At 44.7% G+C, this 12,295-nt stretch overlaps 1 protein-coding gene across 12 annotated transcripts in view; it reads right to left on the reverse strand.

Annotated features, from left to right (window-relative positions):
- Window positions 1-12,295, reverse strand: part of myo9ab (myosin IXAb) — a 225,214-nt gene that overhangs the window by 162,987 nt on the left and 49,932 nt on the right. For 5 of the 12 annotated variants that reach the window (XM_071326668.1, XM_071326667.1, XM_071326664.1 and 2 more), the window contains exon 1: window positions 6,005-6,928. The exons of 1 other annotated variant lie outside the window; for it this stretch is intronic. In XM_071326668.1, coding sequence (XP_071182769.1) covers window positions 6,005-6,030 — 26 coding nt within the window. In that variant the 5' untranslated portion in view covers window positions 6,031-6,928. 6 more of the 12 variants (XM_071326674.1, XM_071326672.1, XM_071326666.1 and 3 more) reach the window with 4 other exon arrangements.

Consider the following 12,295-nt stretch of genomic DNA (forward strand, 5'->3'; position numbering starts at 1 on the left):
AAAAAGGTCCACAAATGCTGCTGCCCTAAAGCACACAACAAAAACAATACATACCTAAACATCAGGTACACAGGTAACTTTCACAAAGATGTGAACGATCTGAGAGGCAAGGCAAGAAGGGCATTCTATGCCATCAAAAGGAACATAAAATTTGACATACGAATTTGGATCTGGCTAAAAATACTTGAATTAGTTATAGAACCCATTGCCCTTTATGGTTGTGAGGTCTGGGGTCCGCTCACCAACCAAGAATTCACAAAAAAATGGGACAAACACCAAATTGAGACTGCATGCAGAATTCTGCAAAAATATCCTCTGTGTACAACGTAAAACACCAAATAATGCATGCAGAGCAGAATTAGGCCGATACCCGCTAATTAACAAAATCCAGAAAAGAGACGTTAAATTCTACAACCACCTAAAAGGAAGTGATTCCCAAACCTTACATAACAAAGCCATGACCTACAGAGAGATGCACCTGGAGAAGAGTCCCCTAAGCAAGCTGGTCCTGGGGCTCTGTTCACAAACACAAACAGACCCCACAGAGCCTCAGGACAGCAACACAATTAGACCCAACCAAATCATGAGAAAACAAAAATAATTACTTGACACATTGGAAAGAATTCACAAAAAAACAGAGCAAACTAGAATGTTATTTGGCCCTAAACAGAGAGTACACAGTGGCAGAATACCTGACCAAGATGAGAGGCCTGCAACAGTATGTGAAAACCTTGTGAAGACTTACAGAAAACGTTTGACCTCTGTCATTGCCAACAAAGGGTATATAACAAAGTATTGAGATAAACTTTTGTTAGACCAAATACTTATTTTCCACCATAATTTGCAAATAAATTCATTAAAAATCCTACAATGTGATTTTCTGGATTTTTTTTTCTCATTTTGTCTGTCATAGTTGAAGTGTACCTATGATGAAAATTACAGGCCTCTCTCATCTTTTTAAGTGGGAGAACTTGCACAATTGGTGGCTGACTAAATACTTTTTTGCCCCACTGTACATATATGACATTTGAAATGTCTTTATTCTTTTGGAACTTCTGTGAGTGTAATGTTTACTGTTCATTTTTATTGTTTATTTCACTTCTGTTTATGATCTACTTCACTTGCTTTGGAAATGTTAACATGTGTTTCCCATGACAATAAAGCCCCTAGAATTGAATTGAAAGAGAGTGAGGAGATGTAAAGAAGACCACTTCAGCACAGCATCATAAAAACATAGTCCGTCTGCTTGCCTCAGGGGCCTGTTGCACGCTGCAGTCTCCCGAGAGAGACAACAAGGAGAAAGAGAGGCCCTCTAGAGAGACACTGACAGCCTGCTGATGAGCAGCGTACCCGCCATTCTGTTTGTTCATTTAAAAAATGTCTGGTTTTTGCCTTCGCTCAGCGCTCCTCAAGCTACGTCACGACGTCCATCTACTGTCCAGTAACATGGGAGGCCCTGTCAAGAGCCTCCATCAACCCTGCTCAGTGAGTCATTACTGGGGCTAAGCGAGTCATTACTGGGGCTAAGCGAGTCATTACTGGGGCTAAGTGAGTCATTACTGGGGCTAAGCGAGTCATTACTGGGGCTAAGCGAGTCGTGACTGGGGCTAAGCGAGTCGTGACTGGGGCTAAGCGAGTCGTGACTGGGGCTAAGCGAGTCGTGACTGGGGCTAAGCGAGTCGTGACTGGGGCTAAGCGAGTCGTGACTGGGGCTAAGCGAGTCGTGACTGGGGCTAAGCGAGTCGTGACTGGGGCTAAGCGAGTCGTGACTGGGGCTAAGCGAGTCGTGACTGGGGCTAAGCGAGTCGTGACTGGGGCTAAGCGAGTCATTACTGGGGCTAAGTGAGTCGTGACTGGGGCTAAGTGAGTCGTGACTGGGGCTCAGTGAGTCATTACTGGGGCTAAGTGAGTCGTGACTGGGGCTAAGTGAGTCATTACTGGGGCTCAGTGAGTCATTACTGGGGCTAAGTGAGTCGTGACTGTTGCCAACACGTCCAGTTGTCTCGGAGCTAGTAGGAGAACCCCACATTGGGGATAGAGATTTGTCAATGAGGATGGATGACAGGGAATAGTAAAAGGGGGAGAGCGAGCGAGCATGCAGCTGGTTACTGATAAACAACTGGGGTATACCACTCATATCTCTGTCCTCGTCTAAGCATATTATTTTCATTGTTCAGGCATACGTCACAAATACTCAGAAGTTATTTCATTTTTTTCACCCCTTTTTCTCCCCAATTTCATGGTATCCAATTGGTAGTTACAGTCCTGTCTCATTGCTGCATCTCCCGTACGGACTCGGGAGAGGTGAAGGTCGAGAGCCGCGTGTTCTCCGAAACACAATCAAGCCGCACTGCTTCTTGACACAATGCCCTCTTAACCTGGAAGCCAGCCGCACGGAGGAAGGAAACACCGCACACCTGACCTGGTGTCAGCGTGCACTGTGCCCGGCCCGCCTCAGGAGTCGCTAGTGCGCGATGGGACAAGGACATCCCTGCCAACCAAACCCTTCCCTAACGACTCTGGGCCAATCGCCCCATTGGTCTCCCGGTCGCGGCCGGCTGCGACATAGCCTGGACTCGAACCCAGAATCTCTAGTGGCACAGCTAGCACTGCGATGCAGTGCCTTAGACCACTGCTCCACTCTGAAGTTGTAAATGCTAGCTTGGATGAGTAGTGTAGTTAGGTGAGCATATAGCCTCATGCAAAATGTGATGAAATTGTGCTGTAACAAAAAAGCCCAAGCCTGAGCCTGAAGAGAGACATAGGGTCTCGGAGAGAAAAATAAAGAAAAAAAATACCCATGCCAAGTTAAATCCTGCAGGAAATAAACATTTTTAGAAAATTAAAAAGGAGAAAAATCTGTCAATTGAGCCACACTCCTAAACGTGGCACCTGGGTGCACTGAAATGAGATGACACTGACCCCAGCCAACCAAAGCAACCTAGCTGCCCACCCTCAGGGAAACAGAAAATCACAGGACTCCATATATGACAGTAAACCACACCACTCTAGCCTGGAGACTGGAGAGAGGTTGGCCTGACCTTTCCTGCCTACAGGAGCCATAGCATGGGCAGATAGAGAGACAGTCATTCCGACGCTGGGGAGTGAATAGACCCGGATACGATAAGACTGGGAGGCTGGTGGGCCTTGATAAAACAGGCAGTAGTCAGCAGAGCCAACAGAAAAGACGTCTGGGCAGTAGGCAGGGTCGCGGTTGATGGATGGACCGAAAGGTCAGAAGTCAGGGTAAGGAGCCAAAGGGGCATACCAGCTCAGGCCCCGACAGGCTCCCAATGCAGATAACACGGTTGATAGCACCTAGCTCACCACTGCTTGGGATTTACTCCATTTACTGTCAGGCACCTCTGTGGCCAGCTCTGTGCAGTGGAGGTGAGGTCACTCCAGCCTGGAGTGCTGGTGCTGGACAGGTGGTGGTCCAACCCAAGCCTGAGGGACAGTGAAAGCTGCGCGGTGACAAAGACCTTGTCAAGGAGATTGAAGCTTCCACCCTCAAGCCATAAGACTGCTAAATAGTTAACCAATAGCTATATGCTCTCACCCTTTTTGCACTAACTCTTGACTCATCACATAAATGTGCTGTTACTGTTTATTATCTATCCTGTTGCCTAGTCACTTTACCCCTACCTATATGTACATATCTACCTCAATTATCTCGTGCCACTGCACATGGACTATGTACCAGTGTATTAGCCACGTTATCATTACTCATTGTGTATTTATTCCTTGTGTAATTATTACTCTATTTTTTTTTCTCTCTGCATTGTTGGAAAGTGCCCTAAGTAAGCATGTCACTGTTAGTCTACACCTGTTGTTTACCAAGCATGTGACAAATAATATTCGATTTGATTCAGAGCACAGCGCTCGCAGTTCCTACAGAGCTCGAGTCGATTACAATGACCTCACTGCTAACCAATACAGGTAGGGGAGGAAGAGAACGAGGGGGATACATGTTTGTTTTGTCTTGTTTTGTCACAGTTCAGTCAATGTAGCTGACAGTGTGGGGTAGATAACAGAGATAACGTTTAGCCGAAGCCCTTATGTGGATGGGGGATCCCCATTGATGTGGCTGTAGGCATGAGGGCCATAAAGCGAGAGACATAAAGAAAGCTCTTAATGAAAAAAGGAGCCCATTATCTGACAACTGACAGGGTCAGTTCACCACTAGGTCACCGGGGGTTCTTAGCTGTTGCTCAGGTCCTGCTTTCACAAGGAACATTGTGTGTGTGTGTGTGTGTGTGTGTGTGTGTGTGTGTGTGTGTGTGTGTGTGTGTGTGTGTGTGTGTGTGTGTGTGTGTGTGTGTGTGTGTGTGTGTAACAGACCGACAGAAAGAGACAGACCGACAGAAAGAGAAAAAGAGACAGGAATCCCCAACCACACTAGGCTGTTACCAGAATGTCTGGCCAAAGAAAAATCCCAGATTTCAACTAACCACCAACTGAAATTCAGTCATCCTGCACTTCAGTCTCTCCTTCAGTAACATCAGCAAACAGCCCGTTCAGTTTGTGTTCTCACCCATACAACTTCTGCATTCCACAGCCTCACACATCAGCCTCACACATCGCACTACTTTTGCGCTTAGTGAAATACAGTAAAAGGTTGACATTTACATTTCCTTATTGAAATGTTTGATCAAAATCCCTGACCACAGAAGATCCCTTACTCACTCACACACACACACACACACACACACACACACACACACACACACACACACACACACACTTCAATAATCTTCATATACTTTCACGCACTCCTAAAAATAAAACGTGGTTAATGATAACATGCAGTCTTCTGACATTGCCGAACAGATATCCTGTACTGTATTCTTCATCTAGTCTACTTGACACCAAAATGATGGATTTCCAACCCAAACCTTTTCAACTCTCCTTTCAAACCCATTTTCAAAACAGGGGTTGGAACCAAAATTATTTTCAAACAGTTTTGTTCCGAACAGAACCATCATTTTTTTCATTCCACTATTCCGATCAGCAAAATAAAGTTCGGAACCGGTTCGAACCCTCAAAAGAGTAACGGTTTATATTGTTCCTTTCTGTTCCTTTTTAAACCTCTGAAATCATTCATTTTTTTACATTTAGCTCGACGTTAAATTACTTCACCAATTAGTGTGGATAGAGAAGTTTGCTATGGAGCAGGCAAGCTATAGTTGTTAACATGCATTGGACAGACAAGTGTAGGGCACGAGATGCGACTGGAATTTTGCGAGAGAGAGTGAAGGAAGCTTGGCTTGAAGTGCTGGGCATCCTGTGATGACATGCATTATCTGAATTAGGCTCACAGAATTATACTTACGGAGGAGCAGCTTCTAAGAAGGAACTTTGAATGTCTCAACTTCCGAGACTTGGCTTAATATTGGACCAGAGCTTGTTAGCTAGCTAGCTAACAAGCGCGTGTGTGCAGAGCGACACTAGAATGAAAATAAAAACACGTCTTACCTTTTTGTAGTTAATAAATCCAATGTGAAACGTGACAACTATAGTATCCTTAACTAGCATTGAAAAAGTTAATCCATTCTTCTCTAAATAAAAATCCCTCTCCCTAATTTCACGCACGCACAGGCAAAGAGTTTAGCTGGCAGGCAGACTGTCATAAGTGACAGAGTGAAGGCTTTGCATAGGCGCATTGTTGCATTTTTTTGTGGGTCCCCAAAAATATATCCCAGAACCCAAAATAACGTTATTAACTGCATGCCATGCCTTCAAAATAACGATTCTGTTCCGGAACACTATAGATCACTTTCGTTCCCGGTTCTCATTCTGTTCCTCGAAAAATGACGTTATTTTCCAGTTTTGTTCCCTGAACCGGTTCCAACCCCGGTTTTCAAAGAAGAACAAAGTCCTATAGCCCTTGCAAACTGCTACACTTGTCCCTTGAGTGAGGTCCTACAGTACTTATCAAGAGAAATCATCAAAATGATTTGGCCTTGTGATAGGCAGCAATAGACAAAGTTCCAGCTCCACTTACCCTTTGACCTGCAGGGTAACAGGCATGAGCCAACGAGAGGAACGTGAACCCTGCAGTTACAACCAACCACACAGTTCAACAAGACAAATCCTGCCGGAGTTCCACAGAAAATCGTCTCAGAGAGCAGTCTGACGTTGGTTGGGAATGAGAACGTTCTAGAATACAGCAGTGATGATATTAGCCTCAGACATTGTCGGGAGTATGTTGGGAGTTTACGGGAAGATGAAGTTCTGTTGTGCAGTTTACGGAGGTCTTTAAAGTCTTAGGCTTCCAGGGAATGTCGGATGAGGTTGTGAGCAGGAGAGAATTCCTGAATCCATCAGACTAGCACGGTTCACAGGAGCTACTGCACACACACATCTTCCAGGTATTCCGTGCGTGAGGAAAGAGTGCAGAGTCATTCAGAGTAGGAGAGTGTGTGTTTGAAGTATGTATCTCCAAAGGAAGGACAAAGTCAAAGATTCCGTAGCCAATCTTTCTCAGTTCAGAAGGTCTGTAGTGACTAGAGATCCACAGAGGATGGTCAATGAAGTGACCTTGCATTGAATCTTGAAGAAACACTCCTTTGACGCGGCTCTCGACCAAGGAACTCAGACAATAACTGCAATTTTAGCATGCGAGACGTCAACATCCTTAACCAACTCCAGTCCAATGTAGAATGACAAAAATCCAGAAACACAGATTGTGTACAAATGAGAGATTGCTTCAAATAAAAATAAAAAAGAGATCCTCACTGGTCAAAATCAGACCGCCATGAGGACATACTCATCTGCAAAACAGACACACAGCCTTTTCCCCCACGTCCCTCCTTCACTGCTGCACTCCTTTTCTCTCCCTCTTTCCTTCTCTCTCTACCTCAGCCCTCTGTCCAGGGAATGACAGGGAAGTGAGCATTTGTGTGGGGTTTGGCAGCAGAGCTGGAGGGAAAGGGGGAGGAGAGGAGAGGGGGAGGGGATGAGAGGGAGATCTGTTGTTTCCTGAAATCTGATCGCAGCCAGAGAGAGAGAGCGAGGGAGAAAGTGTGGTGTGACTAGGAGGAAAGTGAGAGAGAGAGAGAGAGAGAGAGAGGGGGGGGGGGGGGGGCATGGAGGAGAGATGTTATCAAAGACTGAGGGTGGGTAAGACAGGGGGAACGACGGAAATTGTGTGGCACGTGTGTGTGTGGCCGTCTGCTTGTGCTCTTGCTAGAGCAAAGAAATGTGCACACGTTCGTGTGCGTGTCTGCACACACGCACACTGAGCCCCAGCCCAGCCGGTCGATAGATCTGGGGAGTGAGTGTGTGACAAAGACATGGTGCAGAGCAACAGAGCAGCCTCCCTTCTGTGCTGCTACAGTACCACACTCCCCAGGGGATATGACATCACCCTGGCCTAGTCTGGCCTCAGCCCTGGCTGTGCGGCTCACTGGCTGACACAGCTCCACTCCACAGCATGATCCACCTCCACCCAAACAAACACTCCCTCTCAACCACAAGACCCACACCACCACGCCTTAAAGATGAAATCCTTAATGGTGAAACTGCCACGTCTGTTTCGGATATGACAACGACAACAAAAAGTTACTGCAAACAGCGAACACAGATTTTTTCCCCCTTCTTGACATCATTGCCCGCGTGATCGAACAGCAGAATAGGTACTGCGATTGTTTTTAATCCACTGCTCGACACACCTCACCTCTGTTTCGTCCACAAAACAAAAACGTCGACAAAAATGTGCTGTGGCGGACAGTGGCGCTGTTTCCCCATATGGAAAGCCCACTGTGATGTATTGTATGGATTTAAGCCCCCCCCTCCTCATCCCCCCAGTAGACACCGCCCCTGTTTCTAAGGCCCAACACAGAAGCGCTCTTTCCTTCTCTGACCTCCATCCCTCCACTCTCACTGTCGTGGTCTCATAGCAAACCGCAAGCCCATCTCGTTCTCCATCTCTAGTCTTGGTTCTCTTTTCTTGTCCCGTCAACCCTTAGCTTTGTTTACTCTCCGGTCTAGTCCCCCCCCCTACTTATAGTGGCAGAGAGAATACAGTAACTCCCAACATGGGTCATGTATACAATTAGTTTAAATAGATTTGTTTAAACAGACAGTGTGGCTCTCTGACGACCATAGACAGAGGAAAAGTGAAATTACGGTAATGATTAAGGGTCGTTTCGTTTGATTTCTATCACTTTGTGACCGCACCCCTTTTGATTTGAACAAAACATTGTATACATATTTGCCCATGGTAGAAGTGGTCAGAAAGTCACTTCTTGGAGCCGAATGCCAAGAATATTTAGGAGATAGCGGTGCTCTAAGTTGACCCATTTTTTATGTCCCCACCCTATTATAAAGACATACACTACATGGCCAAAAGGATGTGGACACCCCATCACTTTTGAATGAGATGTTTGACGAGCATGTAGCTCGTGATCATGTAGCACTACATGATTAAAAGTATGTGGACACCTGTTCATCGAACATCTCATTTTAAAATCACGGGCGTTAATATGGAGTTTGTCCCCCCTTTGATAAACAGCCTCCACTCTTCTGGGAAGGCATTCCACTAGATGTTGGAACATTGCTGCAGGGACTTGCTTCCATTCAGCCACTAGAGCATTAGTGAGGTCGGGCACTGATGTTTGACAATTAGGCATGGCTCGCAGTCTGCGTTCCAATTCATCAAATGTGTTCGATGGGGTTGAGGTCAGGGATCTGTGCGGGCCAGCTCAACAAACCATTTCTGTATGGACCTCGCTTTGTGCATGGGGGCATTGTCATACTCAAACAGGAAAGGGCCTTCCCCAAACAGTTGCCACAAAGCTGGAAGCACAGAATCATAGAGAATGTCATTGTATGCTGTAGCGTTAAGATTTCCCTTCACTGGAACTAAGGGGCCTAGCCCGAACCATGAAAAACAGCCTCAGACCATTATTTCTCCTCCACCAAACTTTACAGTTGACACTAAGCATTGGGGCAGGTAGCGTTCTCCTGGCATCTGCCAAACCCAGATTCGTCCGTCAGACTGCCAGATGGTGAAGCGTGATTCATCACGCCAGAGAATGCATTTCCACTGCTCCAGAGTCCAATGGCGGCGAGCTTTACACCACTCCAGCTTACGCTTGGCATTGCGCATCGTGATTTTAGGCTTGTATGCGGCTGCTCGGCCACGGAAACCCATTTCATGAAGCTCCCGACTAACAGTTTTTGTGCTGACGTTGCTTCCAGAGGCAGTTTGGAACTCGGTCGAGAGTGATGCGCTACGCACTTAAAAACTTTGCGGCTGAGCCTAACACTTTGCGGCTGAGCTGTTATTGCTCTTAGATGTTTCCACTTCACAATAACAGCAAGGAAATAACAGCAATAACACAATAACAGCAAGACCAAGGCAGCTCTAACAGGGCAGAAATCTGACTAACTGACTTGTTGTAAAGGTGGCATCCTATGACGGTGCCACGTTGAAAGTCACTGAGCTCTTCAGTAAGGCAATTCTATGGCCAATGTATTCCTATGGCAATTGCGTGGCTGTGTGTGCTCGATTTTTTACACCGGTCAGCAATGGGTATGGCTGAAATTGCCAAATCCACTAATTTGTGTATACAGTGGGGCAAAAAAGTATTTAGTCAGCCACCAATTGTGCAAGTTCTCCCACTTAAAAAGATGAGAGGCCTGTAATTTTCATCATAGGTACACTTCAACTATGACAGACAAAATGAGAAGAAAAAAAATCCAGAAAATCACATTGTAGGATTTTTAATGAATTTATTTGCAAATTATGGTGGAAAATAAGTATTTGGTCAATAACAAAAGTTTCTCAATACTTTGTTATATACCCTTTGTTGGCAATGACAGAGGTCAAACGTTTTCTGTAAGTCTTCACAAGGTTTTCACACACTGTTGCTGGTATTTTGGCCCAATCCTCCATGCAGATCTCCTCTAGAGCAGTGATGTTTTGGGGCTGTTGCTGGGCAACACGGACTTTCAACTCCCTCCAAAGATTTTCTATGGGGTTGAGATCTGGAGACTGGCTAGGCCACTCCAGGACCTTGAAATGCTTCTTATGAAGCCACTCCTTCGTTGCCCGGGCGGTGTGTTTGGGATCATTGTCATGCTGAAAGACCCAGCCACGTTTCATCTTCAATGCCCTTGCTGATGGAAGGAGGTTTTCACTCAAAATCTCACGATACATGGCCCCATTCATTCTTTCCTTTACACGGATCAGTCGTCCTGGTACCTTTGCAGAAAAACAGCCCCAACGCATGATGTTTCCACCCCCATGCTTCACAGTAGGTATGGTGTTCTTTGGATGCAACTCAGCATTCTTTGTCCTCCAAACACGACGAGTTGAGTTTTTACCAAAAAGTTATATTTTGGTTTCATCTGACCATATGACATTCTCCCAATCTTCTTCTGGATCATCCAAATGCTCTCTAGCAAACTTCAGACGGGCCTGGACATATACTGGCTTAAGCAGGGGGACACGTCTTGCACTGCAGGATTTGAGTCCCTGGCGGCGTAGTGTGTTACTGATGGTAGGCTTTGTTACTTTGGTCCCAGCTCTCTGCAGGTCATTCACTAGGTCCCCCCGTGTGGTTCTGGGATTTTTGCTCACCGTTCTTGTGATCATTTTGACCCCACGGGGTGAGATCTTGCGTGGAGCCCCAGATCGAGGGAGATTATCAGTGGTCTTGTATGTCTTCCATTTCCTAATAATTGCTCCCACAGTTGATTTCTTCAAACCAAGCTGCTTACCTATTGCAGATTCAGTCTTCCCAGCCTAGTGCAGGTCTACAATTTTGTTTCTGGTGTCTTTTGACAGCTCTTTGGTCTTGGCCATAGTGGAGTTTGGAGTGTGACTGTTTGAGGTTGTGGACAGGTGTCTTTTATACTGATAACAAGTTCAAACAGGTGCCATTAATACAGGTAACGAGTGGAGGACAGCGGAGCCTCTTAAAGAAGACGTTACAGGTCTGTGAGAGCCAGAAATCTTGCTTGTTTGTAGGTGACCAAATACTTATTTTCCACCATAATTTGCAAATAAATTCATAAAAAATCCTACAATGTGATTTTCTGGATTTTCTTTTCTCATTTTGTCTGTCATAGTTGAAGTGTACCTATGATGAAAATTACAGGCCTCTCTCATCTTTTTAAGTGGGAGAACTTGCACAATTGGTGGCTGACTAAATACTTTTTTGCCCCACTGTATATAGTGTGTGAAAACATGAACATCTGACATTGAATATCTATGGAATTGTGCAGCCTGCCAAAATAACTAAGGTATTTTTTAATTGAAAAATAATTAAACACCAACATCTGTTTTTTCTTTTTAAGAAACTCACCTATCAGCAATAGAAAGTGAAAGGTTTGGGCGAGCTTGGCCTTCTCCTCCACCTAGTCCTCAAGATCCAGAGGGGTATCAATTATCATTGATTAAAAAAAGTCCCATTAATGTCTACAGAAGTTACTATAGACCCAAATTGTATTTTTAATGATAAAAGGAAACCTGGCACAGGAAAAAGTCACTTTACTGATTTTTTTACTGCCCAAATGAAGATGACCCAAAGTTCATTAATGACCTTACACTATCTCAGTGTAAAAGGAATATTATATGAGGCGGGGTGATTTTAACCGTGTGCGGGATGCAATTTTAGACAAGTCATCAACTATATCCTCTTCGTAACACGTCGAAGGTATTAAACCACAACGTCAAAAGAGATGGGTCTATGTGAACTGTGGAGATAAACATCCAACTGAAAGAGAATATGCCTATTACTCTCACATCCACAACTCATATTCAAGAATGGACTTTTCTATTGTAAACTGTTCTTTAATTGACTGTTTCTGAATGTATATATTCCTAGAATAATTTCAGACCATAGCCATTTGTTCTTTATGTTTAAGCTTAAAGATCTTATGCCAATAGCGAAAACATGGCAATTCAACACAATGTTACTTGGAGATGAGGGAACACTCCTGATTTCAACACACAGATAACATGTTTTTGGAAATACATTTATGCCCCTACTTTCTTTTTAAAGGCATCTGTGACCAACATCTGTATTCCCAGTCATGTGAAAGCCATAGATTAGGGCCTAATGAATTTATTAAATTGACTGATTTCCTTATATGAACTGTAACTCAGTCAAATCATTGACATTGTAGAATATTTTTATATTTTTTGGTCAGTATATTTCAGAATGTATTTTTAAAATACATATACATGTAATATACTGTATATATTTAAGCAATAAGGCACAAGGGGGTGTGGTATATGGCCAATATTTCACGGCTAAGGGCTGTTCTTGGGCAAGACGCAACG

This window comes from Salvelinus alpinus, chromosome 9 (genome assembly GCF_045679555.1).
Source record: "Salvelinus alpinus chromosome 9, SLU_Salpinus.1, whole genome shotgun sequence".
In the NCBI taxonomy this organism is placed as follows: domain Eukaryota; kingdom Metazoa; phylum Chordata; class Actinopteri; order Salmoniformes; family Salmonidae; genus Salvelinus; species Salvelinus alpinus.